Consider the following 27,025-nt stretch of genomic DNA (forward strand, 5'->3'; position numbering starts at 1 on the left):
AGCCTGGCTCCTCAGCGGAAACAGGACCAGACCACAGCTCCTCTCTGCAGAAGGGGGTGGGCCCTCGAAGGTGTGGGGTGGAGACAGCTCTCCGCATACCCCTGAGGAGCCTCTCTGCATCCCTGTGTGGAACCGGCCAGGTAGCCAAGCTGACTGGGGCCCCTGAGGCTGCTGACCATCCTCTCCCCTTCATCCCCAGTCTGCCCCCCTGGCTTCTATGGCCATGGCTGCGCCCAGCCATGTCCCCTCTGCGTGCACAGCAGTGGTCCCTGCCACCACATCAGTGGCATCTGTGAGTGCCTCCCTGGATTCTCCGGAGCCCTCTGCAACCAAGGTAGTGTCTCCAGGGGAAGGTATGGGCCAGGGAGGCGAGGCATCCTGGGAGAGAAGGGGCTGGAAGGAGGGGTTTGGGGCTTCTCATCATGCTCTGTGGAGGCAGCTCCCTGCATCTTCAGGGCGTAGGCCTACCTTTGTGAGAACTGGTCACCGCCAGGCATGAGACAAAGCCATTGCGCAGTTAAAAGGAACAGGCTCAGAGAGGTTAAATGACTACTCCATGGTCTCACCACTAGAAAGTGGCACAGCTGAGAAACAAATTCTGACTCCAAAGCTGAGGAAAAATGAAATAAGCGTAGATGAGTTCTGCGTAAGAAGCGTCCCCGAATGGCTTCTGCTGAGTGCCAAGTGGTAAAGGCAGAGGATGCTGTGGGAACTCAGAGGAGACAGTTCTGGCATGGGCTAGAGATGGCAGCTTCCCAGCCCTGCTCCCCCCACACTCAGGCCAACGTCACTGATCCCTCACCGCAGTTTCCCATCTCCACAGCAGCATCCTTCACAAGGCCAACTCCAGCCAGCCTCTGCCACTCAACAGGACTTGAAAAGGGAGATAATAAAGCTTATTTGCATTGGCGTGCTGCTAAACTGGCTCTCTGTGGGGGGAAAGCCTCGCTTTGTAACATTTGCAAGCAAGTTCTGCGACCTCAACGTCTCCGCGGTGGTTGATGCCACAGTCCCAGTGGCTCAACACGGTCACAAAATTCTTGAGTATTTAGCAACCAGCGCGAAAGTAGAAGGGGGCTCTGGCACACCCTGCTGACTACTGCCCTCCCTGGCTCAGTTATTAGGCCAGTGCTCGGTGTGGATTTGGGGGACAGCAGCATGCTGTGCAGGCCTTCAGCTGGGTCTTAGCCTAAGAGGCAGAGAAGGAAGAAAGGTGTTGTGGGTAGAGCAAGCAGCTTGGATGTGGACATGGGACTGTCTGGCATTAAGGGGTAGCTAAAGAACTTGGGGCCCGGGGATGGCAGAGGGGGGACTGGGAAGGTGTGGTCTGAGGCCTTCAGGACAGCTTTGAACACAGGGGTGCAGAATTTGTACTCTGACCTATAGAAGCAAAGAGATCTCAGACTAAGGTAAACTTAGAGCTTAAAGCAACTTCAAGGTCATCTGCTCGAGAATCTCATCTGGCCTCTGCTTAGATGCTTCCACTGAGAGCTCACTACCTCCCAGGGGAACAGATTCTTTTGAAGAATAATCACCACTGAGCTGGGCTGGTTTTGTAAGGCTATGGGCTGTTAATATGTATGAGTGGAAAGTTCATTCCGTGATGCTTTGAGGTCATGAGAAGTTTGGGCCCCAGGGAAGCATATGTGACAGTTTCATTTGCTTGCAGCCCTCCTAGGACAGTTTAATCATAACCCGACGCGTCGAGGTTTACTTATTAAACATCGGAGACCCAACCGTCAATACAGATAGGCTGGGTCTAAATTAGGACCTAAACAGCCCGCGGAGTAACTCTCAGATCCTGCGATGTCTGATTTATCGCCCGCTGGCCTAATGAGTATTTTCCACATATAGATCTAATAGAGTTTGCTATTAATGGCAACTGCCCTGGTTAAGTCTCAAACCTTGTAAAAAATTGAACTGACACTTTCTAATGACCGGCTTTCCAGCGAGTTACAAATTACAGACACTGCTTATGCAGAATCATTAAACATAGATTAAATATAACCAGATGTTTTCTTTTCACCAGCCCCCTTCTCCACCGCCCCTCTTCTTGCCTCACTCTTGATTCAGCTAAGAAGTCGACCAATTAATGTATTAGACTGATCGCATTAGCGGCTCTGTGGGTGAATTTGTCAGCCTGGAGCGTGTGAGAAAGACTTCAAAGATAAGACTGTCTTGTTAGAGAAGCCCAGAGCCGGTTTGGGGGGTATGGGAGGTGGAGCAGCTCACCCCCTTCCCCATACAGGGCCAGGACTGGGGAAACGGGCTCCCCAAATCAAGCACCTCCCAGAGGCGGGGAAGAAGCAGGCACCTGAGCTGCAGGTGGCAAGGTGCAAGCCATCCGCCCTGGAAGGAGCTAAGGTTTCGGCCAGGGGAAGCGCAGGGCCCCAGATCAGCCCCATAGCTGCGAACTACGGCCTGAGCCCAGTGAATGAGGGTCACTAGCCCCATTTCTGAGATGAGGAAACAGAGACTTAGAGGGGTCACGCAGTAAAGGAGAGGGTGCCAGCCCAAGGTGTGAGAAACCTGGGTCCTGGGTAAGTCGCTTCTCTTTAAGAATCAACACTTTCCCATGATCCTCTGAGTGACTTAGCTGAGGGCCTCGGACATTCAAGGGATTCCTCCCCCATAACAGGAATGCACGGAAGCCTTCTTGGAGGATTGTGGGGATGGCTACAACTGGGCTCTAAGAGGAGAAGGTTGCACCTGGAAGAGCTCAAAGGGAGAAGAGTCACTGGTCCCAGCAGAACCCACTGGAAGGTCACTGCACCTGAGGCCTATTTTGGCCATGTTGGAATATTCTCTGAGTGTTTCCTACACATCAGACACTGCGCTGAGCACTCAGACACAATAAAGAACAGGAGAACCGCATTCCCTGACCTCACAAAGCCTATAGTCTAGAGGGGGAAATTTGGAGCTCAGCCTTCCCCAGAAGAACTTGGGAGTTGAGGGGCAGCCAGTTTATTTCCACACATTCAACTACCCTGCCTGGTTTTTCCAGGTGTTGTGGAAGACAAAGACATGGGTAGAACTCAGGCCTGGCCTGAAATAGACTCACAAGTTACAGTAACAGAAGACCGGGAAGAAGAAACTAACCGAGGGTCTGGAAGTTCAAACAAGGATATAGCACCCCAAAACCAGAGAAGATGGGTGAATGGGGATTTAGTTCAGCTATAAGTGACATAAAAAGCCAAAATAACTGACTTGAAAATGACAAACATTATTTCCGGAAGAGAGAAAGAAAGGGAAAAGGAAAACGAACGAACAAGAAAGAAACTATCCAGAAGTAAACCATTGGAGAATGGTAGGGTAGCTTACAAAGTTGTCAGGGACCAGTCACCTTCTGTCTTGTTGTTCAGCCATCCTCAGTACATGGCTTCCACCTCTGATGAAAGCTAGCTGCTTAAACTCAGCCACCTTATCCACGGTTCTTATCCATAATCCACATTATCCTTCAACAAGGATGAGGAATGGGCAACTAAAGACGTGCATTTCCACTTACCATTGGAACAGAATGTAGTCACATGGCCATACCCAGCGGTGCAGGAGCCTAAGAAATGAAGTCTTTGTGGCCATAAGCCCAGCTAAAACTTCAGATTCTACTCCTAAGGAAGAAGACAATGGATTATTGAAAGATTAACAGTCTACTACAGAGAGATCATAGGGAAGGTAGCATTTAAAATGAGTCTTATAGGGGCATCTGGGTGGATCAGTCTGTTAAGCATCCAACTCTTTTTTTTTTTTTTTTAATTTTTTTTTTCAACGTTTATTTATTTTTGGGACAGAGAGAGACAGAGCATGAACGGGGGAGGGGCAGAGAGAGAGGGAGACACAGAATCGGAAGCAGGCTCCAGGCTCCGAGCCATCAGCCCAGAGCCCGACGCGGGGCTCGAACTCACGGACCGCGAGATCGTGACCTGGCTGAAGTCGGACGCTTAACCGACTGTGCCACCCAGGCGCCCCTGTTAAGCATCCAACTCTTGATATTGGCTCAGGCCATGATCTCACAATTGTGAGCTTGGGATTCTCTCTCTCCCTCTCTCTCTCCCTCTTCCCTGCTTGTGCTCGCTCTTGGTCTCGCTCTTTCTCTCTCTCAAACAAAGTTTAAGAACAAAATGAGTCTTATAGGCAGGGTAGGATTTCCACAGCTGGACATGAGGGTCAGGGAAACTCTAGAAGGGAACAGCTGGAGTGAAGGCATGCGGTGTATTTAGAAAGTGTTGTGTGGGCCAGTGGCTTATGTGTCTGGGAGAGACAGGTGGTCAAGGGTAACCCAGGTGAGGTAGCTGTATTTTATTCTGGGGAAGTGGGGAGCCACTGAGGATGTTTGAGCAGGGCACAGGAGTGCCATGAAGAAGAGAGCTCTGCTTTAAAGAGCTCAAGTTGTAGGAAGCAGGTGGAGAATGAACTGCAGGGGAAATGAAAGGTAGGTGCTCAATTAACACTCAGACTTAGTTCTATCAGAGCTTACAGCCTGGTTGAGGACACCAGCCCTTCCTTCAGGGACCAAGGAGTGACTCCTCCAGGAGGGGTGAGAATCACAACCCTACAAGTGACTCAAGGTGGAAATAACCACAGGAGCTCAGTGGAAGAGAGCTCCTTGTGGACTCAGGAGGCTTGTCCTGAGGCTGAGCTAAGGCTTGAGGAACAGGTGGGGTTTGGAGAGACAGAGGAAACAGGTGGGCAGAGACGGTCCTCCGACAGTCTAACTGCAGGCCGACCTGCCACCCTGCACTCGCCCCTCTGCTTCCAGCTACAAACATCGTCCACCCTCGTGGCTGTGGGATAGTGATGCCGGCAAGAATGTGGTAATGGAAAGCAAAAGGCCGCGGAGCCGTGTAGACTGAGGGCAGAGGCCAGATTCCCAGCCTCACCGCTTCCATCTGTGAGGCCCAAGTCAAGGACCTCTACCTAGCCCTCTGGGCCTCAGTCTGGGCCTCTTTCGAAGGGGATCAGTAATAGAGCCTCCACAGGAATGCAGCTGTGGGCACAAGAGGGGAACTCATTTCTGCGCAAACGGAGAAGGGTGATGGGGCTGTGGAGGTGGGCATTTCCCACCCAGATCTGTGAGCCCGGGGCCATGATGGCAATGGCCTGGGAACATCTAGGGGTGCAGCAGCTGCGGGTGGTGCTCTGAGGAGTGCAGGTGGGAGGGCAGGAGCCAGGCTGTCCTGTGCCCACAGTGTGTGCTGGAGGGCGCTTTGGACAGGATTGCGCCCAGCTCTGCTCCTGTGCCAACAACGGGACCTGCAGCCCCATCGATGGCTCCTGCCAGTGCTTCCCTGGATGGATTGGCAAGGACTGCTCACAGGGTAAGCAGCTGCCTCCTGGGAACGCCCCCCACACACACCGGAAGTCTGGCCCCCTAACGCACCCCTTCCTTGCCCAGAACCTCTGTGTCCCTGGTGCCTCCACCAAAATCTCCTTCTGTGGACAGGAATGTCCACCTGAGTCCCATTTAGCTCCATAGCTAACATGATGAGTCATTAGGATCGATCACTGGCATTATTAACTGTTGGTAATAGAGGTATTGACATTGTTGGGAGTACCATTGATACTAAGACTGAGAATTAATGCTCCGTGGGCACCTGAGCAAGGAGTAGCCCCTACGTTTGGTTGGGGAGGAGAAGGGGGCAGGGACTGGCTTGCTGGGGGTTGGGAGTGGGGAAGTGACGTGAGGCCAGGGCAGTCACCTCAGAGGGGTGAGGGGTCCCCTGAGTGACCCATGTGAATGATGTCCTGGGCACATAAGCCTGGACAAGGAATTGTAGAAGCTGTTCTTGTAAGGTGTACCCCAATCCGATATGGAAGTAACAGGGACCACACCAGGGTGAAGGCCTAACCTCTAGCCCCGTGGAGCTCCTGGTGCAATGGGTGAGATGTGGCCAGTACCCTGAGGGAGGTCCCAGTTGGATGGCCTGGCCTGAGGGAGTTTCCATTCTGGTGGAGGAGACACAGTGCCGTCCTCGGGGAGCTCATCAGCCGAAAGAGGGGAGTCCCCACCCTGGGAAAGTCCCCGTCGTCACGGGAATGTTAAGTGTTCACGCTGTAAACTGCAGTGTTTAGTTCACACCCCCCCACACGCTCCAAATCACAGCTGGTCCCCCGAGAAGGGAAGTTCAGGAGCCCTCGGAGCTGGGCAAGTGGGCAGAGGATCCTGGGTGAGTGGGTCAGGAGGTGAGTGGAGGAATTCCGGGAACAGCGTGTCAGGAAAGCCAGGAAATTCCACCCGGGTGTATCCTGGCATCTTGGCTGATGTGCAGTCCCCCTTCCTCTCCCTCCGATTCTGTCTGCCTCCGTCTCACCCTCTGCGTCCCACCCATCCCCCAGCTTGCCCACCAGGGTTCTGGGGCCCCGCCTGCTTCCACACGTGTAGCTGCCACAACGGGGGACGCTGTAGTGCCGAGGATGGGGCCTGCCACTGCACCCCTGGCTGGACTGGACTCTTCTGCACTCAGCGTAAGTCCTGCCTCCTGGCCTCCCAGCTATTGGGGATCCCGTGCTGCGGCCTGCTGGCTGCCTTGAGCATCGTCCGGGCCTGTGGAGGGAGGGAGGAGGGAGGCCCCTGGGGCCGGAGCTGCCCCCTACCCCACCCCAGGATTGGGAAGCCTGGATGGATTCAGGGGGGTGATGAGCCCCAAGTCCTGGAAAGTCAGGGCTATAAGGTACCCGGGCAATCACCAAGACCCGACCCTCTGGACAGTAGGGCCCAGAGAGGGAGGAAGAGTCCGTGGCTACACAGCAAGGAGACCCTAGCCTGGTCTCTGGTTCCAACACACCTTTGTCTAAAGAACTCCTCACTCTCACCCCTACCCCTTCATGAAGCCTGGAGTCCAGAGTGTAGTGACAGCTGAGGTGCAGGGTTTCACGGGTCCCCACCCTATGCTCAGAGAGAGGCAGCAGATGACAGCTTTGGTCCCAGCTGCATCTCCGTAGTTGTCCCCACCCTGTTTCTCCAGGCTGCCCCACAGCGTTTTATGGGAAGGACTGTGGGCGTGTGTGCCAGTGTCAGAATGGCGCCAGCTGTGACCACATCAGCGGCAAGTGCACCTGCCGCACGGGCTTCACCGGGCGACACTGCGAGCAGAGTAAGCAGTCCCAACCCCTGACCCTGAGTGTTGGTGCCAGGCATCAGCCTCTTGCAGGGGAAGCCCCCCTGCCACCGCCCCTCAAAGTCCACTCATTCAGGGCTCTGCACCTCGTGTTCCCTGGATTTTTGGGGCAACTCCCAAGAAAAAAGGCTGAAGGTCATGCCTACATCGATGTGCCTGTAGAGCTTCTTCCTCCAGGCGCTGGGGGAGGAATGAAAGATGCTAAGGGCAGATCACAGAGGCCTGAGGGGGGACTGAGGGAATACAGGGAGACAGTCGTTTAATTCTTTGAAGCCTCCATGGCACCCAGCTCAGGGCCTGGCCTGTGAAAGATGCTGCATAAATGTGTCAGGTGAGGAGGAAGTAGGAGTGGGTGTCCCCCCACACTCAGGGCTAAGGTGCTCTGTCCACCGCTGAAGTGCTCCCACGGTCCAACCACAGTGGGAGATACAGGGAAATAGGTTTCACTCTGAGTTGGAACTGGCTAATCATAGCTGGCCACATATAGGATGGGAAGAGCGAGGATGTGTCTATCCATCCCATTTCTTCTTCGTGCTACACAGGATGTGCCCCAGGAACCTTTGGCTACGGGTGTCAGCAGCTATGTGAGTGCATGAACAACGCCACCTGTGACCACGTCACCGGCACCTGTTATTGCAGCTCTGGATTCAAAGGAATACGGTGTGACCAAGGTAACAGGTGGCAGAGTCCCTAGGCAGGGGGCTCTGGAAGGGCCCCATGGAAACAGGATCTAAGGAGAGTCCAATGGAACAACTGGATTTTAGGACAGTTTGTGACTTCCGTTTGTGCACTTTTGGAAGGAGAGCAGGAGTGGGGTGGGTTGCAGAGGAGGAGGCAGAGGCTCCAGGTACCGGGTACTGGAGGCAGATGGAGCAGGAACCTCTCAGTCATGGCTTCCCCATGCTCATCCTTGGCCAGTTTGCTATGAGCCATACAAGGGTAAGCGCAAGCTAGTCCTCTGGAAAGGCCACCAGACAATCGAAGATATGCCAAATTCTGGTTCTGCCATTACCGGCTAGGTATGCTGGACAGGTCATTTTATTTTACCGGGCTTATTTTTCCACATGCAAAGTAGGAAGGGTAGATTAATCCGTCTTCCAACACAACACGAGGTTCTGTTGAGGGCCAAGGAGTCCAAAGGCGCTCAACCTTGGCTCCAGCTCTATAGTCAGAGGACACCCCATAGTAATTATGAGGACCAGGTTGAGATGATAGTAGAGAACTCAGCACAGTGCCTGGCACATAAGCAAGCACTCAATAAATGATTTTGTATACATAAAAACCCCTCGTGAATTGGTGCAAATAAGGGATTACACTGTTGTTTGTTCAAGATGGGGAATGATAATGGGCGCTCAGTTATCCACCTAACAGAAAGGGGCCCAAAAGACATTTCTATTGTATTCTGATGATCACAGAGAATGATAATGCAGCACATTTCCCCGAGGATGTTGACTAGCTTCGTTCACCCAGTTGCTGATAGCCAAGGAAAGGTCTAGCCTCTGCTGGGCGGCAGGATGCCCCCACCATGGGCTTGGCAGCAGTGTGAAGAGTTAGCCCATTCATGTATCATCAAGAGGGATGCTGTGGGCAGTCATCGGGCACAATGGCACGCTTTCTTGCCAGTCTGTCCTATGGTGCTCACAGTTCCCTGGGGAGGGTGAGATTATTGTCCCCATGTTACAAATGAACAAACTGAGGACTCAGAGTCACAAAGCTGATAAGCAGGGAGATGCACTGAGTGCAATTCTTCCGAACTCCGGAGAAACCGGACTTTACCAGTTACTGGTTATATGATCTTGGGCAAGTTATCTAACCTTACCGTGAGTCAGTTTCTTCATCTGTGAAAGGGAAATAATTAAATAGTCCTTACTCATATGGCTGCTGGGAAGATAAAATGAGTTAGTATCTGTAACCCATTTTTCGAAGAAAGTAGTCAGTACACATTTGTTGTTATTTTATTTGCCATCCGTGATCACATTTGTTCTTGGTCGTGACCCTGGAAGTCCATCTGCTGTAGACAGTTGAAGAACACAGGCGCGGTGAGGGACAGGATCACACAGGGATTGAAGAATAGGGCCGAAGACCAGAACCCAGGTCTCCTAACATTAGAGGAGTCTAGGCCCTGGGCCAAGATCTGAAGAGCAAGCAGGCCTCCCCCAGACTCGTGTCCTCCCTCCCTTCACAGCTGCCCTCATGATGGAGGAGCTGAATCCCTACACCAAGATCAGCCCGGCGCTGGGTGCAGAGCGGCACTCGGTGGGTGCTGTCACAGGCATCGTCCTCCTGTTGTTCCTCATTGTGGTGCTGTTGGGCCTGTTCGCCTGGCGCCGGCGGCGACAGAAAGAGAAAGGCCGTGACCTGGCTCCCCGTGTCTCCTACACACCTGCCATGAGGATGACCAGCACGGACTACTCACTCTCAGGTAAAGACTATGCCCCCAGCCTCACCTCTCCTGCCCCTCCCCACACATACACACACACCCCAGAGTCACATGGTATCCTTGGGGACACCCAGGTTGATTGTTGGAGGTGGGTGGTCGTGCTTGCAGGGTCTCCTGAAGGCGATGGCTGGTCAGATGCTCCTGGAGACAATGAGTGTGGGGAGCAGGAACCTACTTAGGAAAAGTAGATGGGGTTTTATGGGAATGTCACTTCCTGGGTGCCCAGCTTGAAGCAGCTATGATTAGGAACCTCCTTCCATTTCCCCAGAGCTTCCCATCTTTCTCACCAGGCTTTGGCCACAGGAACACCCGTACTAAACAGAAACTTTCCTAAACTCTCCAAGGGAACCCCTCTCCAGCCCAGTGCCTGAGCTGCCTCAAGAAACTGGCCTGGGGCTGTGTCCGAGCCCTGTTCCATTTTTGCTTCCTTGGTGAAGGCCTCAGAGCAACCCTCCCTCCCAGTTCCCAGAGTTAGGAGTGCCCTGTTAATCCAGTGGAAGGGGATGGTGCCTGGCTCAGGGTAGGGGGAGAGTCTGAAAGTTTGGGCAATGGCCCAGTAGGTCCACAAATGTGGTAGTATCCCCAGGGGGTATTCTATCTAGAGTCTGAATGGGGTGGAGGTGGGGCTATTGGGCCAGATCCTTCCCATCTCCTGAACCCTGGACTGCTGCCTTAAAATGAGGCTTTTGGCTTCGTATTTACTTAAAGAGTTGAGGTCAAAATGCTTTGACATTGCCCACAGCCCTGGCCACAGGAGGCGGGGCCTGTCTAGGTAAACACAAGGATGACTGCTCCCTCCAGCTGGCTCCCAACTTATGGCTGACCTGCAGCCGCTTGCATCTCAGATTTAGAAAACCAAGATCACCTCAGCCCTTTCCTGCTAAGGGCTGCCTACCACATGCCCACTCGATGCTAGGTGCTGCAGGGTAGACAGGGGTGGCCCAGGTGCAGACCCTGCCTTCAGGGAGCTCCTGGCCTGCCCGCCTCCCTGAGTTTCAGCCAAAGCAAATATCCCCTGATGAAATCCCAAGCCCACAGCGATGATTTGGGGATTTTCTTCTATGACTATAATGAGTAAGTTTGGCTGGTTTTCCCACACCACTCCACTGGAATTCCCCAACACCGTGGAGGGGTGCTGGAATCCACAAGCGGGCAGGGCTGGGGCTAAGAAGAGAGGGGTTCTCTTTATGGCCTCCCTCCTGGGATGTAACACTGGAGGGAGGCGGGGGGAGGGGGGGCGGGGTCAGCACAGCGCTCTGTAGCAACTGAGGGACATATGAAGCTGTGCGAGCCAGCACTCCTCATCCATGCTCTAGCTGCTGGGGCCACCTTCCACACTGGCGAGCCTGACCTGCATCCTACAGGGAGGGACACCATGAAGGAAGAGGCAAATCAGGCCCTACAGATTTCTGTGGGGGGAGTGGATGCCAGAAAGCTTGGGGGATGGGGGACTTAGCAGTCTCTCTTTGCAGAGTACTCTCAAAGCTGCCCAGCCCAAGTGTTAGTATTGGGGTGTTCTGACGCCAAGGGCAGGAGTATGATGGTATGGCACCTTGTTCTCTTCCCAGATTTGTCTCAAAGTAGCAGCCATGCCCAGTGCTTTTCCAATTCCAGCTACCACGCACTGGCGTGCGGGGGGCCTGCCACCAGCCAGGCCAGCACTCTGGACAGGAACAGCCCCACCAAGGTACCGGGCCCCTGACTCCCCAGACCCCACCCACTATCCTCCCAATGAGCCCTCACCTCTGTCCAAGGAAGGAACTGCACCCCACCTGGAGGGTCCATGTGGAACCAACTGCCAGTACATTAAACACAGCCCTGTGATCCATGGGACATGTAAACACTCTGTGAAGCATAGGACAGGAAGCCAGCAGGTTACACAGAACCAAGTGCCACGTAACCAGCAGACATCACATGAAACCAACCTACAGCAGCAATCGGATATGTACCCGCACACCTGTGTGTAATGAACAGGTACCAACCCATGTGATCACCATGTAATCACATGTAGCCTCCTTGTCACTTTTGCCATGTAAGACATGTAATCAAAACACTACATGCTACCCCACCTACCACCGATCACTACAGTCCATTTCCGACACTATGCGTGCAACCAGCACCTTAGAGAGTAATCACTATTACTCAGGTACCCCTCACGTCCTAATATCTGGCATACACGTTACAACTACATACCCACAACCATTTGTTTTGCAATCAGAACCAACACAAGGGACATGAAACCCAAACATCAGCCATAGCCAGTGTGCCCACTGACAGTGAGACCCACAGGCGTTCAAGGGCAGGTGTGCACCACCCTCGACAGGGCCCTCCCATCACAGCTCCCAGCATAACCCTGGCTAATGGCAAGACCTCCTCTTACAATCACAGGGCCTTGGGTAAGGATGTCTCAGCACCCATGTGTAGGGAGTCCCCCTGGTGTGCCAGGACCCATACTGGGCAGAACGGGAGGTTCAGAAATGAAAAGGCTCATGCTGCACTCCTGCTGACACCCACCTAAGCATGTGCATGCGTGTGCACACACAACTACACATGTATACATACAGTAGGACCATTAGGAGGGCAATCCCCGGCCTCCTGGCTTCCTGCATCATCTTTCCTGTGTGAGGAACACAGAAGCGGTTTTCATAGTCTAAGCCTCTGCCCTAGAGCTCTGGGAATCCTTTCTCCCAGTCTGGCCCACAGAAAATGTCCACCAGTCCTCAGACCTGGTAGAACACAGCTTGAACCCCTTAACAATAACACACAGTTCAACCCCAGCGGCAACCACTGTCAAGCCAGCACCAAGGCTACTTTCTTCCACAGGCTCTCAGCCTCAGTTTTCCCATGAAATGGGAGTGCTGTATGCAGGGTACCTTGAGGCCCATAAGCAAAGTCTGTAGCCATCGACCCCACGGCTTTGGCCCTTTCTTCCCCTCCTCAGCTCAGACTCTCATTCCCAGCTTCAGCTTTAGGCTTAACTGAGGAGCTGGAAGCTGAGGGCAAGGAATCTGGATTTTCTTAGTACAAGGTCCTTGAGTAACTAGAGCCACATCAAGGCTACAGCAGACTAGAGGCAAAAATGATGCCAAAGCTGAGGCTTTCCCTTGCTCATACAAAAGGAAGACTCACACACGGCCAGGTAGCAGAGGTGACAGTGATGTTGCAATCTCAGCACCTCTCTTTGTACTGAAAATGGCCTCGTGTTGCAGCTAAGACACTGGAGAGCCTGTTCTACAGCTCAGCCCCACCTACCTGACCTGCTTCCCCTGTCAGAGCCAGCTAGGCTCCGCCCCGTTCTTGGCTCTGTGTTCACCCTGCCCTACTTTGTCCTAAGGGCCACAAACCCTACAATTTCAGCCAGACAGCTTAGAAGGGGGCAGGTTCTGCTCCCACTGGTCTTGGCCATGCCATGCTACATGTAGCTCTTCCTTTCCCTCAACGATCTAAGACATAGGTGAGTCAGGATCGTCACAGGGGTGGGTGCACAAGGCTGGGCAAAGTGAAGGCTGGGCAGGGGCACCTTGGGAGCAAAGGGATTAACTTGCTCTCCTACTCTCCAAACAGCTCAGTAACAAGTCCCTTGACAGAGAAACAGCAGGCTGGACCCCATACAGCTTTGTGAACGTGTTAGGTCAGTAGTGCTTTGAGTCTGGTCTCCTGCCATCATGTCCCACCTGTTCTCCTCCTTCCACATGGAAAGGGGCCCTGTCCTAACTCCAAGGGAGGTTAAATGAATCCTGAGCATGGGTTCCCCATGGAGAAGTGGTACAGGGAGGAAACCCAAGCCTTGGTTTCAGCTCTTATAAGCAAAGGAAGCCCAGGATGCCCTTTATATCAGGGGAGAGGGTGGCTATGACCCAGGGACCACAAAGGAGACAGCTAGAGCCTGGATGTGGGACTTCCAGATGCAGGCAAAAGATGCACTCACCATCTGAGAAAGGGACCCTTCCCTGAGCCAGGCCCTGCCAAAGTACTTCTTTTCAAGGACTGCTTCCTCTGCCCTGATGTCCTGGTAGGCACCAATTCCTGTGGGGGGGGGGGGGGTGAGGGAGGAAAGGTCTATGGCCTCAACTCTAGCAGATCCCCCTGGCCCTAGCCCCTTTGGCTACTACCCATAGGGGCCCTAATTCCTTCTAACCTGCCCCACCCTGACCCTCACCCCCTCCATACTCCCCACCCTGCCATACCAGGGCCCTGGGAATAATGGCTCCTCCCTGTCATTCCTCTCACTAGACTCCCATTTCCAGATCAGTGCCCTGGAGGCCAGGTACCCGCCCGAGGACTTCTACATTGAACTTAGACACCTCAGCCGCCCCGCTGAGCCACACTCACCAGGTTAGACCCCCTGCCCTACCCCGCATTCCTGCCCCAGACTTACCTGCCATGGTCCCAGATCTTTCCCTGTTGGGCCCTCTTCCCAACATGGTTAGTCTACAAACCCAAAACCCTATCTAAAGGAAGCCTGCCTGGATCCATCCCCCATCACGCCTTCTGTTCCCATCATGGTCACTGGATATAGACAAACTGTGGTATTAGGTGAAGGGGACACATCATAATTATACTCCCTATAGACCACAGATTACAATCCCACACCATTGAGAACTTGAGGATGGAGCACCTCTGGGGTTCTCTGGGTCCTGTGGGTGTGGATGACAGAGAGTTGGCTCTCTGGTCTAAAAGCCCAATGTCCTACAGAGAGAGACCCCAGACCCACCAGTGGCTCAGGCCAAGCTCTCCGAGATCATAGGGTAGGGTTGTCGAGCAGGGATCTGGAGAGGTTGGGCAAGGAGGTGTCAACCGACATCCTCTCTGCTCTGTATTAGACTCAAAGCTGGTGGCTGGGGCAAGATGAAAAAAGGAGACTGGCAAAGTCAGTCCTGCTATGGGAGAAGGTGGGTAGGAGTTACAGAAGTAGGTGCCATAGGAGTAAGCACAATGAATCAGCAGAGAATGTAGCCTCCCTGCAAAGTGGCCCCTCAAGGGCAGGGCCTTAGCATACTGGACAACCCTCAGGCTCTAGCTGGTTTCTAGAGCTCAAGGAAATGAAGCTCCACCAACCCCTGCAGGTCCCTGGGTGCAGTAGCACTAAGAAGAGAAAAGGTTCTGAATTCATCTGCCTATTGAGCAGTCGTGGGCTGCAAAGACTCAGAGTCTATACCTAGGAGGCTGTGCTCTTGGCTGTGGGCCCCCTCGGCCGTGTCTGGTTTCTCAGCAACCCCACCAAATATAATCCTGCTGCTCCCCACCCCCACCACCCTGCATCTCTTTCCACAAGGGAGCATCCTCTGGGCTCAGCCCACATTTCTCCCCGCATTATAGATCTCGCTCTTCAACCAGTGCAGCCAGAGCCACCACATGCTATCATTTTTTGGCTTACACTAAGGCAGGCTGGTGGCCAATGGGAGAAAATAGTTAGGGAGATCTAGGTCCTGGTTTTTGTGTTGGGTAAGTGACTGTCCCTCTGTGGGCCTCTGCTTCCTGCTCTAGAAAAGGGAAAAGTTAACAGCCTAGCCTAGCCTCCCTCCCTCCCAGAGGGTGAAGGAAGCCCTTGTCTGGTATAAAGAGCTGAACTGAGGCCAGGGATACAGATTCTGAGTCATGTTTCTGAAGGACACAGGTACCTGCAGGCCCTTTAGAAGAACAGCAACCTAGGGGGAAACCTGGACTGGTTCTGCCCTATCACTCAGTAATGTGTGGAAGGCAGGCAGGTAAGAATAGATTCCTACAAATTCAACTTAGGAACTCTGTGGAGGAGTTAGGGTATAGGGATGTATCCAAATAGTAGTGGGTTGGTCTTCAGTGTCTGAAACAGGGAAGAGTCAAGCGGAGTCAAAATTGTATTTTAGTCATTATGTGCTGCATGCCTTTTTGCCTGGTATTGTATCCTCAGTTAAGCGCTGAAAAATAATGAGTCAGTTAAAAGCTGAAAATAATTACCAGAGTCATTACAGTCTCAACCTAAAAATGCCAGACAGCTTCTTCTCTGGTATCACCAGCAACAAAGAAGCTGAGTTTGGTCCCTGAAGTTTTATGTCCTGAATCTGGCTATGGCTAAGGACCATGCATTGCAGGAGCTGGATAAATTGTGACAGCCAAAAGGGAGAAAAACCTTTCAGACTGAAAACAGTGGTAATACTTGTCAAAGGCGCCTCTGTTTTGTGCGAATGGTCCACCCCCAAAAATGGGTAACCAAGAGACACTATGAATAGAAATGACTGTACATCCTGGAAAGATAACTAATCAAGAATCTCAGCCACCAGTCCACCTCCCTCCCCGGCTCCCCTCAGTTGAGCATCAGATCCAGGAGAGGAGGCAGGACCAGAGCTGAGAGGTAAGAAACAGTCTTCAACCCCATTCCAAAATCTGACAGAACTGGGATTTGGAATGTCATACACCCCTTCCCCAAGCTAGGAACTGGTACTGATTCATTCCTTATCCTGTAAGTCTGGAGCTTGGAACTTCACCTACAGTGACTGCGGGTGTCATGAGAAATGCCTCTGAGGACCTCACAGTTAAGGTTAAAGAGGAGAAGCAGTGCTGCATATGCCAGGGGGCGCTGTAGCTCACCGCTAATGCTTCTGATCCCTGTAAGAATTCCTGCCTGGTCAAAATGATTTAGAGTAGATTAAACCCAGAATAATTCTCTAGCACTTTAGCTAATTTTATGGGTAGGGGAGAAAAAAAGGCAAGAAAAAAATAAAGCAAAAATGTATGCAGTCCAAGTAAACCTCACTCACCCCATTTTTCTTTCTTTACACTATTTTAATGCAGGTGCTTGTGGAATGGACAGACGTCAGAACACATACATTATGGACAAAGGCTTCAAAGGTAGAGTATCCAATCCTGACGTCCCATTAGAAAGGGCTTAGCAAGATAAAGAGTGCAGATCTGACATGACCAGGAATTCTACCAGAGACACTGCGCACATCTCTTCCCCTCATTCCCCAAAAAAGTAAAAAGACCACAGGACCTGGGGCTGCCGGGTAGCTCTGCTCAGGAGGAGCAATCATAATAATAATGAATTTATATTTCGATTTAAGTTGCACCTGCTTAGCAAGCGCTTGTGGGTTTTTTATAGATGCCAACTAAATGTCTTCGGAAATGTAGAATGTCATTATCCAACCAATTAGTATGAGTTAAATTGATTATAAAATCTGAAATAAAGTCAATCTACCTGCCCCAGAGGCCTCCTGTCGTTGTGCTGGTGAGGAATGCCACCCTGCACCTGCTGGCTTTCTGGAGCACAAGGAATGAAAATAATACCTAGTGTTAATACCGTATGCTACTCCACCCTTGACATCTGTGCCTCTGAAAGCAGGGAAAGTCAGGACTAATCCTTAGCACATGGGAAATGCGAGGTGGATCATCCTTCTAGGACATCTGTGGGTGAAGCCAAAGATAAAGGTCAGGTCCTGCCCTGGGCTTAGGCCCTGCATTTAAGTAACAGAATGTGTGAAATAGAAACTGTGTCACTTATTACTCTGTCAAATATTAATGGTGACCTTAGACTGGGAGCTCTCCAAGGCCTTGTTTCCTCATCTGCAAAGTCAGGATACTTATACCTGTCCTATTGTCTAATAAGGTTATCATGAGTAGCCAATAAAAAAAAAAAAAAACCATTACGGGAAGTGTTTTTTGCATACTGTAGAGAGTTGTACTAATGTAATAGGGCTGTCCTTTTGTCTCTTGAGGTCTATTTAGGAGTCTCAACCACACTGAGAGAGATGGCTGACAGCAAAGATTCCAATGGATATATCTAGCTGTGCACCAGAATCACCTGGAAAGCTTGTTAAACAGATAGTTGTCCACACCCCATCTTCCCAAGACTCTGAAGCAGATCTAGAGTGGAGCCCTGGAATCCGCATTTGTAATGAGTACTTCAGGATATTCTTATGCAGCACATCACCCAACTAACACTTAAGAACCACTGATCTAGATTGACCCAGATTCCTCAATTACTGGTTCTGGTCTTTCAGAGTGAGCCTTAGTTATACCTGAGACACAACTATTTCCTAAATAAGAAGAGCTAGTCATCTATAATCTATAGCCCTTGGTTATTAGAAGTGGGGTGAGCTAGGGGTAGGTGATACTAAAGCAGGGAGGGCAAGTCTCCATGAACACGTTAGGATGTGCACACCACAAGAGAACAATCTGAGGACAGAGGTCAACCCCTAGGCTCCTGGCCAGCCAAAGGACACTACTCCCCTAGGAGCATCAATTCTGGCCATTTTCTGCATATCAACTTAAACCATCCAAATGGAGGCAAGTACCATTACAGTAGTGAGGCTAAAAACAGAAAAGAAAGCTCTACTGTTTTATCACTGTGACCTGGGACTTCAGTTTCTTTCTCAAAGATCTGGACAGCAAAGATCTCTTTAGAGACTTCCCAGTTCTCAAAATATGCATGACTCAGGCATGAATAAGCTCAGACAGGCGCAAACACCTCAATAAAATGAGCACCCAACTTTCCTATGCACTTTGTTTTATGATTAGGGTAACTGCTTTCAGACTCGCAACCATAAATGTCAAACAAAGCTAAGGAGGGCAGGGTCTCTGCCTCAGTGTCATTCATTCCTCATTTGTGGGATCATGTATCTGAGCCTGTAAGTGCAAGGAAGGCCAGATTTTGTTTTACCACTCTGGCTATAAACATCCTTTAAATTCGAGGAAAGAAGGCTGTCTAGGTAAATATGCCACCAGATGCTAGGAACCAACACATCAGAACAAGAGATTTCAAAAAGAGGAAAATGCAATGTCACAGTTTGGAACTTTACAGAACTATTTGCCAAAGTTAAACCCCACTAACTGGCTGAACTCCCAATAAACATTTAATAAACTAGTCTGTACCAGGAATGATTACTTTCTAAAACTATTGGGCCAAACCAAATGAGAACCCTAAGTAAGAGTCTGAGTGTTCTCTGAACTCAGTGGGAAAGAGCCTGGCCTGTAAGTTTTGGATTCTGTTCCTAGTTCTTACTGTGTGGCACTGACTAGGTCACGCTGTTACTTCCTGAGTGTTGGTTTCTACCTCTGTTCCAAGGATGAGGTTGTAACTAGCCCCATCTCTAAGGCCCCCTCTAGGACCTTAATCCTTGTTACTTACTGAAGACCTCCACTCACTGTCATCCTGGAGTTGCACACCACCACACACATTGCTGCACTAACCCCATTTTACCCCTAAACACCTGTCCATCTCTCCCCATTCTCCCCCTCAACACAATGATATTGTAACAAACTGCCTTGTGTTCAATTCCTTATCCGTCAGGCATTTGAAAGTGCTACAGAAGAAATCCTCCCCAGTACGCTCCATCACTTTTATGATCCTGAAATCCTGAATCCCACTGTTGCAGCCTCAGGGAAACTACCTGTATGCTCCTCACTAATCCAACCTCCACACCTCTCCTTGCAGTTACCTTGGGCTGCAAGATTAGTTAGGAGTCCAGTGACCTCCTGAAAACTTTTTTCAGTCAGTGTGATTCTCCTTCTGACCCTGAAATCTCCCTTTTCCTCTCCCCATATCCTGGTCTCTCAATGAAGAAAAGAATGCCAACTTAGGGCCCAGGAAGAAAAAAAGCAGTGTGACTAAATAATAATAAGCGGAGAAGAAACAGATGTTCAGTGTCTGGGTTTTCTAAGAGATACTGGCTTTACCTAGATGTTAGTGTGAACCTAAAAGCCTTCTAGGTTCCCACCCACAGTTCAGATCAGATCCTACTTACAGGATGGCCTCGGAAAGTCATTTCCCCTCTCTGGATTTGCTGCTTCCTTTATAAAATGAAGAGGTATAGGCTCATTTCCAAGGCTCTGAGAAAAAATGCTAAGGCATTATAAAGCTAAGTCTTTGGTCCAGATGCTAGTTACGGGCACTGAGGAGTGACTCTCCAAAGCTTAGGTGGCTTTGGTTGAGGCTTCCCCTTTCCTTGCAAAATGCCCTGAAGTGCAGGGACTGGCTAGTGTAGGGTGGGGCTGTAAAAGGATGGGGAAGTGCCTGAGAGAGGTTAGTTACTCTTCCCCTTACCCCACCCTCCCTGAGGGCAGGCAGGTAGATGACTCAGCTGGAGAAAAGAATAGCTTTCTAAAGTGTAAGTTTTTCAGCTAGCCTGGCCCTTTCCTCCCTCCAGTTCCCCAAAATAGAATCCAGATGATTTTATTATCCAACACCCTCTCTCACCCACCTCAACACATACATGCTTCTCCATCCTTTCTTTCACTCTGGGCCCTTTATGAGATACAGCTTCTCCTTAAAACGAATCCCCTCCCCGAACCCCAACTTGTCTTTCATCCACTTAGGTGCATCCCCTGCTGCACAGCAAACTATTTACAGTAGGCCCCCTTACCTGCAGTTTTGCTTTCCGTGGTTTCAGTTACCCGTAGTCAACAGTGATCCAGAAGCACATGATCAAGGCCAATCAATAGTGGCCTGTCACAATGCCTAGGTCATTCACCTCACCTCACCATCGCAAGAAGAAAGGTGAGTGCAGTACAGTATTTTGACAGAAACCCCATTCACATAACATCTATTACATTATATTGTTATAATTGTTCTATTATTGTTGTTAATTTCTTATTGTACTTGACTTATAAGTTAAACTCTATCATCGGTATGCATGCAAAGGAAAAAACAACAGTATATAAAGGGTTCAGTACCATCTGTGGTTTCATGCATCCACTGGGGGTCGTGGACAAGTATCCCTGTGGATTGGGGAGGGCAGGAGACTACTGCATACCTCCAAATTTGAAGGCAGCCTTGATTTTTCTGGTGGAAATGAGAAGAGGGGCACTACTGGCTGACTCTGGCTCTTTTCAGCTTTGCACTACAGCTTCAAGACTCCCCCACTGCCACAAATAAATTGATCATGGGATATCCACCAAAAGCTTAGAGCTTGGCCTTTCTCTCCCAGCAGGGCTTGGTCCCCATCGATAGAAGGTATTTCCTCGTTGAGGGTAAAACAAAGCTGTTGCAGCTACAGTTTGCATTGAAAGATACAGAACAGGAGCACAAGTAACCAGATGCAAGGAGGAAAACACCATGACTAGATACCAGAGAAGATGGGTTGAGTCGTAACTTGACCACTTACGAGCATCAAGCAAACTTTATGAGCTTCGCTATCCTCATTTCTTAAGTAGTAATCCTAGTCCTTCGTGTCCAGCCCTCTTCACAGATGTAACAAGTTTCAAATGACCTAAATGGAGTGAAGATACTAGTTATAAGGGCTACCTTTTCTATTGCTATTCCTTAAGTTTTAGAAAACATGCAACTAAGGCACTCACCAATCAAAGTAAAAGGATGTGTCTGGGTGAGGAGGTAGGGGTGGGGTGTTAGGACTTTTCACTCAGGAGACAGCCTTTCTTTAAGCAATTCTAGTCTTAGCTTCCAACAAGCAGCTCTGAGTCCTGAGTACTGCCTTACTCCTTGGCTACCAAGTTCAGAGACCACAGAGTGGGACCGATGGACTATGCTGGGGTTCTTGGACATATTTCCAGCCCTTGTACTAAGAAACAAAGTAAAAAGGAAGGAAGGGAAGGAAAGAGGGAAGAAAGGAAAGAAAAAAAAAAAGAAAACAAAGAACTCAGTAGAAGCAGCTTTATGTGGCTCTGGGCAGGTTGTGGCCCAGGACTCACAGGACCTGCATCCCCCTTTCTTCATGAGAGCCTCACCAACAGCGGGGCCTGCTCATTGTCTAGCAAGAATGTTTTCTCTTACTCCTCTCTTGGGTTCTATATGCCACAAAGAGGCCACAATCTGCAATGGGACCAAGGCCAACATCCTCTCTCTACCTGTGGGCCAGGGTGAGATGGGAAATGTTCTGAGCCTGGTTCTGGAGCATGCTCTACTACCGATGAGCAGTGTGACCCTGGGGAAGTCACTTCCTCACTCCAAGCTTCAGTTTCATTAGCAATAAATAAGGGGAAGAGAGAAGAATTATTGTTCTAAGCTAGATCACAGGTATTGTGAACACTTGAATGAATTAATGGGTGAATGTACTTTTGTACAAGATTAAGGAAATGTTACCCTCTGAAACAAACATCGGTAACCCTGTACTAGCAGAAAAAGAGATCCCCTCCCACCCAGTCACCTGTTACAGGAGAAAAGACTGCCAGTGGTAGCAAACATCTCAACTTGCATCCACATGGAGTGTTCTGCTCTCCTTGGACCTAAGGGAACAGCTAGTCACCCCATGAGTTACAATGATCAATTTTTTTTTTTTTTTTTTACATTTTCATTAATCTCACAAGCTGGAGGCAGAAAGCATGTGATGGTTCTAGTGGAAGACTGTCCAAGAATTTCACCATCTGCTACCACTTACAGAAATTTAAAGCTGAGAAATATAGAAATTTCACCATCTGCTACCACTTATAGAAATTTAGACCTCTGAAGACCACTCATGACTGACAAGTCATGCAACTCCATGCTTATTTCTAGACCCCCTGGCTGGCAGATCCTCACAGAATGAGGGCCTGAATTGCCAGATGAGAGAATTAACTACTTTTTAAAGGCCATCAGAACAGTCTCGCCTCACTTGGGATGATCTAGAAGCTGCACTGATAGTCTCAGGCTGAAGGAGGGGCTCCCCTTCCCTTTTGTGACTCCCGGTGCCAAAGAAAACACTTTCTTCCTCCAGTGAGCCACAGTTACTTTGCCTCATATTTGGAAATCCGTTTGCATCCTTTTGTACCCTAACATACCCTGAAGTCTTGGGGATGATGCACTAGACAGGCAGCAGGAGAGGAAGCAGTTCTCCTGGTATCAGAAAAAGATACTGTCAAAATAGGTTTCAGTTAGCATTCACAAGAACTAAGGTAAGTGACCCCAGGGATACGCTGTGAGGCTTACTTGAAAACAGGAACTTTCCAAAGGCTAGCCTGAGACCCAGGTGCTTTTCACATCTCTATTACACTTCAGTCAGCCCCACCTCTGATCACAGCCTTCTCAAGAGCAGGGATGCCGCCAGCCAAAGTTTGCTGCCTAAAAGTTGCCCACACCTGTGCCAAAACACACACCTACTTCTTTTTGAATCTAAGCTTCTTAGTCATCAAAAAGAATTCGGAGGAAGAATGGTATCACAGAACAAACAGGCCAAGAAGTCCCAAGGCATGCATTCAAGTTTTGGCACTGCTATTTATGAGCTTATGTGACATCAGCCAAATCACTTCATCTCTTTGGGCCTTCATCCTATAAAATGCAAACTATCAACCATCTCTGAAGGATTTTGTAAAAGAGTAAATAATAGATGTGAAAGCGCATTACAGATACCATAAAATAATCCTGTTCTGGTGCTAGAACTGACAGCCAAAAGCAAAAATGTTCCTGTCCCTCCAAAAATGTAGGTTTCTTTAAGAAAAGAACTCTCCCTACCTAGGAAACCACTCCAACATATTTAAGAAGGAAATCTTGGGTTATCATAGGCTTTGACAGCTCTAGGATCCCGAAGGCACATAAACTGCAATCTGTTTCTGGTATTGAAATTAAGTCTTATGTCCTCTCATGTCCTAAGAAATCTTTCTTGCCTTACAGATTACATGAAAGAATCCGTGTGCAGTTCTAGCACTTGTTCCTTGAATAGCAGTGAAAACCCTTACGCCACAATTAAGGACCCACCCATCCTCACCTGCAAGCTTCCAGAAAGCAGCTATGTAGAAATGAAGTCGCCTGTGCACAGAGGGTCTCCGTACACAGATATACCATCCTTGTCGACATCTAATAAAAATATATATGAAGTTGGTAGGTGTCTCAAATAAGTAACTTAGTGAAATCAGGGCAATAGTGCAGTATCCGAAGTCAAACAAGCCCTCTCCACTCACCCGGTCTTGAAAACACACCCTTCTTTTGTTGCTTTTTAAGGAATCCAAGGCGAGCGGTCTTTCCCAGGACTACCCTCCTCTCTCACGCAGGAAATCAAATTCTCGTATTAACTGTGCTTTAAAAAAACACCAGGACTAGTATGAATCAGAAATGCTGGGGGTGGGGAGTCAGTGGGTATATACACACCCGTGCACACACACACACACACACACACACACACACACACTTCAACTGATTGCTGATACAAATCCCAGTTTAAAAAAGAAAACAATCAGAACAGACATTTGCCAAGTTTCTAAATCACCGTCTCCTACCTTCTTCGTTTCACCTATGTCTCTGGGCTCGTGGATGACACTCCTACCTCTAGGATATTCTAAACTTCTTGGTTTTGACCCAGAGCTTGGGATTCTAATAGTATACTCACTTAGGTTTTCCATTTCATGAGCAAGCCTCAGTCATAACCCTCATATATTTATCACAGATTTATAAACCCCTGGCTTCTCTCCCTATCAAGTTAAATAGAACTCTTTTCCCCCCAACAAGGCAACCAAAGCTAATCTGTTCTCTGAACTCATTTTTCACTATATTCCTTAGAGCCCACAATCAGTGTGGTCCAAGAAGGCCTCGGTCATAACTCCAGCTATATCCAGAATCCATACGACCTACCTAGGAACAGCCATATTCCTGGTCATTATGACCTCCTCCCAGTAAGACAAAGCCCTGCCAATGGGCCCTCCCAGGACAAGCAGTCTTAAGAGAGAAGCCTCTCTCTTGCAATGTGCTCTGCTGAATATTCTGACTCTCTGAAAGAAGACAATCCCTTGACTTGAAATAATGACACAGACTGACTTCAGCTGCGTGTTAGTTATTACTTTCACCTGGAACTAAAGAAGAGCTTCCAAGCGGGACTGGGGTCATTGTTCAAAAGGTCTGTTCACAAAGGCAAATCCTATCCACCCACCCACACCCAACCCAAAATGCCCAGGACTATATAGGATCTTTTAAAACATTTCAGATACAGCTACTGAACATCAGCTAAATATATATATTGACATACTTAATCATCTGAAAATGATGCTTAAGAAAACACATAGCATAGGTTTCACAAACTTCCTAGGGGGAAGGGGAAACTGGGGAGGGGAATGGATTACTTTAAAGCACCTGAAATGTATATGTACTTTTGGTTGCTGTTACCTTCCACCTCTGTTTTATTACCTAAATAATACACAAACACAAACTGCTAATATCACCACTAAAGTACCTACACATGTATGTCTGATCCACCCATCACAATGGCCAAGATTACAGCGTACAGTCTAATACTGACAACTTCAATTTTTTAAAAGTAAGACTTTAATAAATACAGATGAACTTTCCCTCTTCTGCCCTTCGTGGTAGTAGGAGGGGGAAAGTTTTCCAAAGCGCAGCAGCTGCCTCTTTCAGTCTACAACAATGATTTCTAGGCCAGCTTTACCAAATCTTGCTGATTCAAGGTTCAACAACATTGCCCAGTCCTGGCCTTGTCATGTCTCCTTACTCCATCCAATACCTGAGTCATTCCAGGTGAACTAGAACTCTGAGATGATGCTTTAAGCAATCAGTCACAGACTGGTGTGAATTAAGCATCCCTAAAAACGGCTGTTTGGCCTCCCATATTTATTTGGTTGGCATTCCTCGAGTCAGACGAGTACTTGCTTTCAAGCATTTCTTTGTAAATCTTGAGCTTGATATAGTATAGGACCTAAAGGTGTAGAGGAAGTTGGACAAAAGTGGATAGAGCAAGTTTAACAGTCTGCTTAAAGTACATTATGCTTCTTGATGGAAATGAAATTGATCAAATAAAGACTGTAATCAGGTGCTGTAACATGATGTAAAACTTCACAGTAAACAGCATATAAGGGTATGAAGTGTTTCTACTGAAAACCACCACCTACTCAGAGGGCCAAAAACGTATCAAAACGAGCTCATGCTCCAGATCCCAGTATTTGGATGTGTCCATACCTCCCACTAGTAGTAAACACAGGTAGACGGGGGCTCAGGAGTCAAAATGGAGCCAATTCCCAAGCCCTAAAAAAGAGGACCTCCTCACAAGAATTCCAGACCATAAGGGCAAACCGAGGAAACTAAAGGCCACCCGTATACTACTCCATTCTGATAAGAGTCCAGCCAGTAACAATTCCTTCCAAAGAGGTATACAGAAGAGGGACTCAACGGGTATAGAGCTGGCATATAGCTGCTATAGGAAGTGTGGGAGTTCTGAGGCCCTTGATACAACCTGGAAGTCTGCCATGGAACCCATTAGTTTGGGCAATAACCAGCAAAAGCAAGAAAAGAAATAAATGAGTAAATCCCCCTCCCTCACTTCACACAAGGCTTAAGCAAATTTTATCGTTAGGGGAAAATATAGAATACTTACATGAATGCTGCATGTGTGCATGGGAGCAAGTGATCAGCAATAGCAAATTTCCTTTCCACTGAAGCCTTACAAAATAGAAATACTAGAAAATTCCTTTGTAGACCCAAGTAAATATGTCTCATACATACATAGAAAGAAATAGAGATAAGAGACTTACCTCAGTATGTCAGGGCAGCAAAGTGCTCAATTATCTTTTTAAACAAGGATCAAGAAGCATGGCGAAGTCAGATCAGCCAGGAGAAACTTCATCTGAATCCCAGGTTTTATCTTCTTCCCCTACCCTGCATGTACAGTAACTGCTGCCTGGCAAACTGCAAACCAGCAGCAGCATTCAGGTTTCACCTCTTTTTTGCCAACTATCTCATGGGCAAAATTCGGCAAGAGGTAGTTAGCATGGTGGAATTGCTAAAGCGCTGGGTCAGGAGAGTTACTTGCCCTCTCTGGACTCCTTTCTTCCTTGTGTATTAAAAAGGAGAGAAGTAGAGAGTAAGGGAGCTCTCACAACCCCTCAGCTCTGGCATTCTATGATTTTTTAAAGAAATGTAATGCAATTCATATTAGGCAGCACAGAGAAGGGAAAGGCAGAGGGTGTGATTAATCTGTGGTGACAACAGCTGCCTTCACGTATCTAGGAGTTACTGGTAAGAGACATTTGAATCTTACAGAGCAACTGTTAGGAACTTCCATCTAGCACTATCACACACAGGTTCGTGGTCAACCTATATATGAGCACTGTGCATTTTATTGGCAACTTGGAAAGATCTGTGTGATTATTTTACAGAAACTAGTTTTCACTCAAAGTGATGTGCATACAATTCAAACAAATAAAGAAAACACTATTATTGTACAATAGCGTAAGTGAAACTATGAAATGGCAATACTTTTTTAAATAACCCAGATTTGTAATATATTTGTTCACTGTGCAGAGGAATCGTACCTTGTACAAAATAAAATGAATTTCTCGAACTAATTTAACAAGAATGCCTACTGTTGTCTTGCACATTGAAAATGTATCTATAATCTACAACTTAGGTTTAAAAGGCAGAACTAAACTATATTTTGTGTGGTCACTTTAGGCAGCCAGAAAAGTGAAAATTATCCCAACAGATACTTGAAAATAAAGTGAACAAGCCCTATCATATTTATAATGAGAGTCCCTTCCTTTAAAGTAATGAATAGGAGTAACATATTCTTATTTATGTCCAAAGATTGAAAAATCTCATACACGTCAAATATTCAAATAGAGAATT

At 48.8% G+C, this 27,025-nt stretch overlaps 1 protein-coding gene and 1 long non-coding RNA gene across 31 annotated transcripts in view; one reads left to right on the forward strand and one right to left on the reverse strand.

Annotated features, from left to right (window-relative positions):
• The window catches only part of MEGF11 (multiple EGF like domains 11), a 357,968-nt gene extending 331,223 nt beyond the window's left edge, over window positions 1-26,745 (forward strand). For 5 of the 18 annotated variants that reach the window (XM_023255165.2, XM_019832204.3, XM_045059136.1 and 2 more), the window contains 13 exons: window positions 200-334; window positions 5,187-5,315; window positions 6,334-6,462; window positions 6,963-7,091; window positions 7,658-7,786; window positions 9,301-9,537; window positions 11,124-11,242; window positions 13,120-13,186; window positions 13,461-13,567; window positions 13,803-13,890; window positions 16,327-16,383; window positions 23,072-23,278; window positions 23,954-26,745. In XM_023255165.2, coding sequence (XP_023110933.2) covers window positions 200-334; window positions 5,187-5,315; window positions 6,334-6,462; window positions 6,963-7,091; window positions 7,658-7,786; window positions 9,301-9,537; window positions 11,124-11,242; window positions 13,120-13,186; window positions 13,461-13,567; window positions 13,803-13,890; window positions 16,327-16,383; window positions 23,072-23,278; window positions 23,954-24,114 — 1,694 coding nt within the window. In that variant the 3' untranslated portion in view covers window positions 24,115-26,745. Of the gene's footprint in view, window positions 1-199; window positions 335-5,186; window positions 5,316-6,333; window positions 6,463-6,962; window positions 7,092-7,657; window positions 7,787-9,300; window positions 9,538-11,123; window positions 11,243-13,119; window positions 13,187-13,460; window positions 13,568-13,788; window positions 13,891-16,326; window positions 16,384-17,246; window positions 20,027-23,071; window positions 23,280-23,953 lie in introns of those variants that run through there. The other 13 variants (XR_006599089.1, XR_006599090.1, XM_045059138.1 and 10 more) reach the window with 13 other exon arrangements.
• LOC123385887 lies at window positions 8,101-23,957 on the reverse strand. 13 transcript variants are annotated; one of them, XR_006599100.1, is made up of 7 exons: window positions 23,166-23,957; window positions 20,634-20,738; window positions 13,484-13,581; window positions 12,118-12,172; window positions 11,299-11,400; window positions 9,596-9,726; window positions 8,101-9,498 (listed from the first exon to the last, which is right to left on the reverse strand). It is a non-coding gene; the product is annotated as an uncharacterized LOC123385887 (long non-coding RNA). The 13 variants fall into 13 exon arrangements; XR_006599098.1 differs by lacking the exon at window positions 12,118-12,172 and adding an exon at window positions 21,633-21,711; XR_006599102.1 differs by lacking the exon at window positions 20,634-20,738.
• Window positions 26,746-27,025: the final 280 nt, after the last annotated feature.

The sequence above is a fragment of the Felis catus genome, chromosome B3 (genome assembly GCF_018350175.1).
Source record: "Felis catus isolate Fca126 chromosome B3, F.catus_Fca126_mat1.0, whole genome shotgun sequence".
NCBI lineage: Eukaryota > Metazoa > Chordata > Mammalia > Carnivora > Felidae > Felis > Felis catus.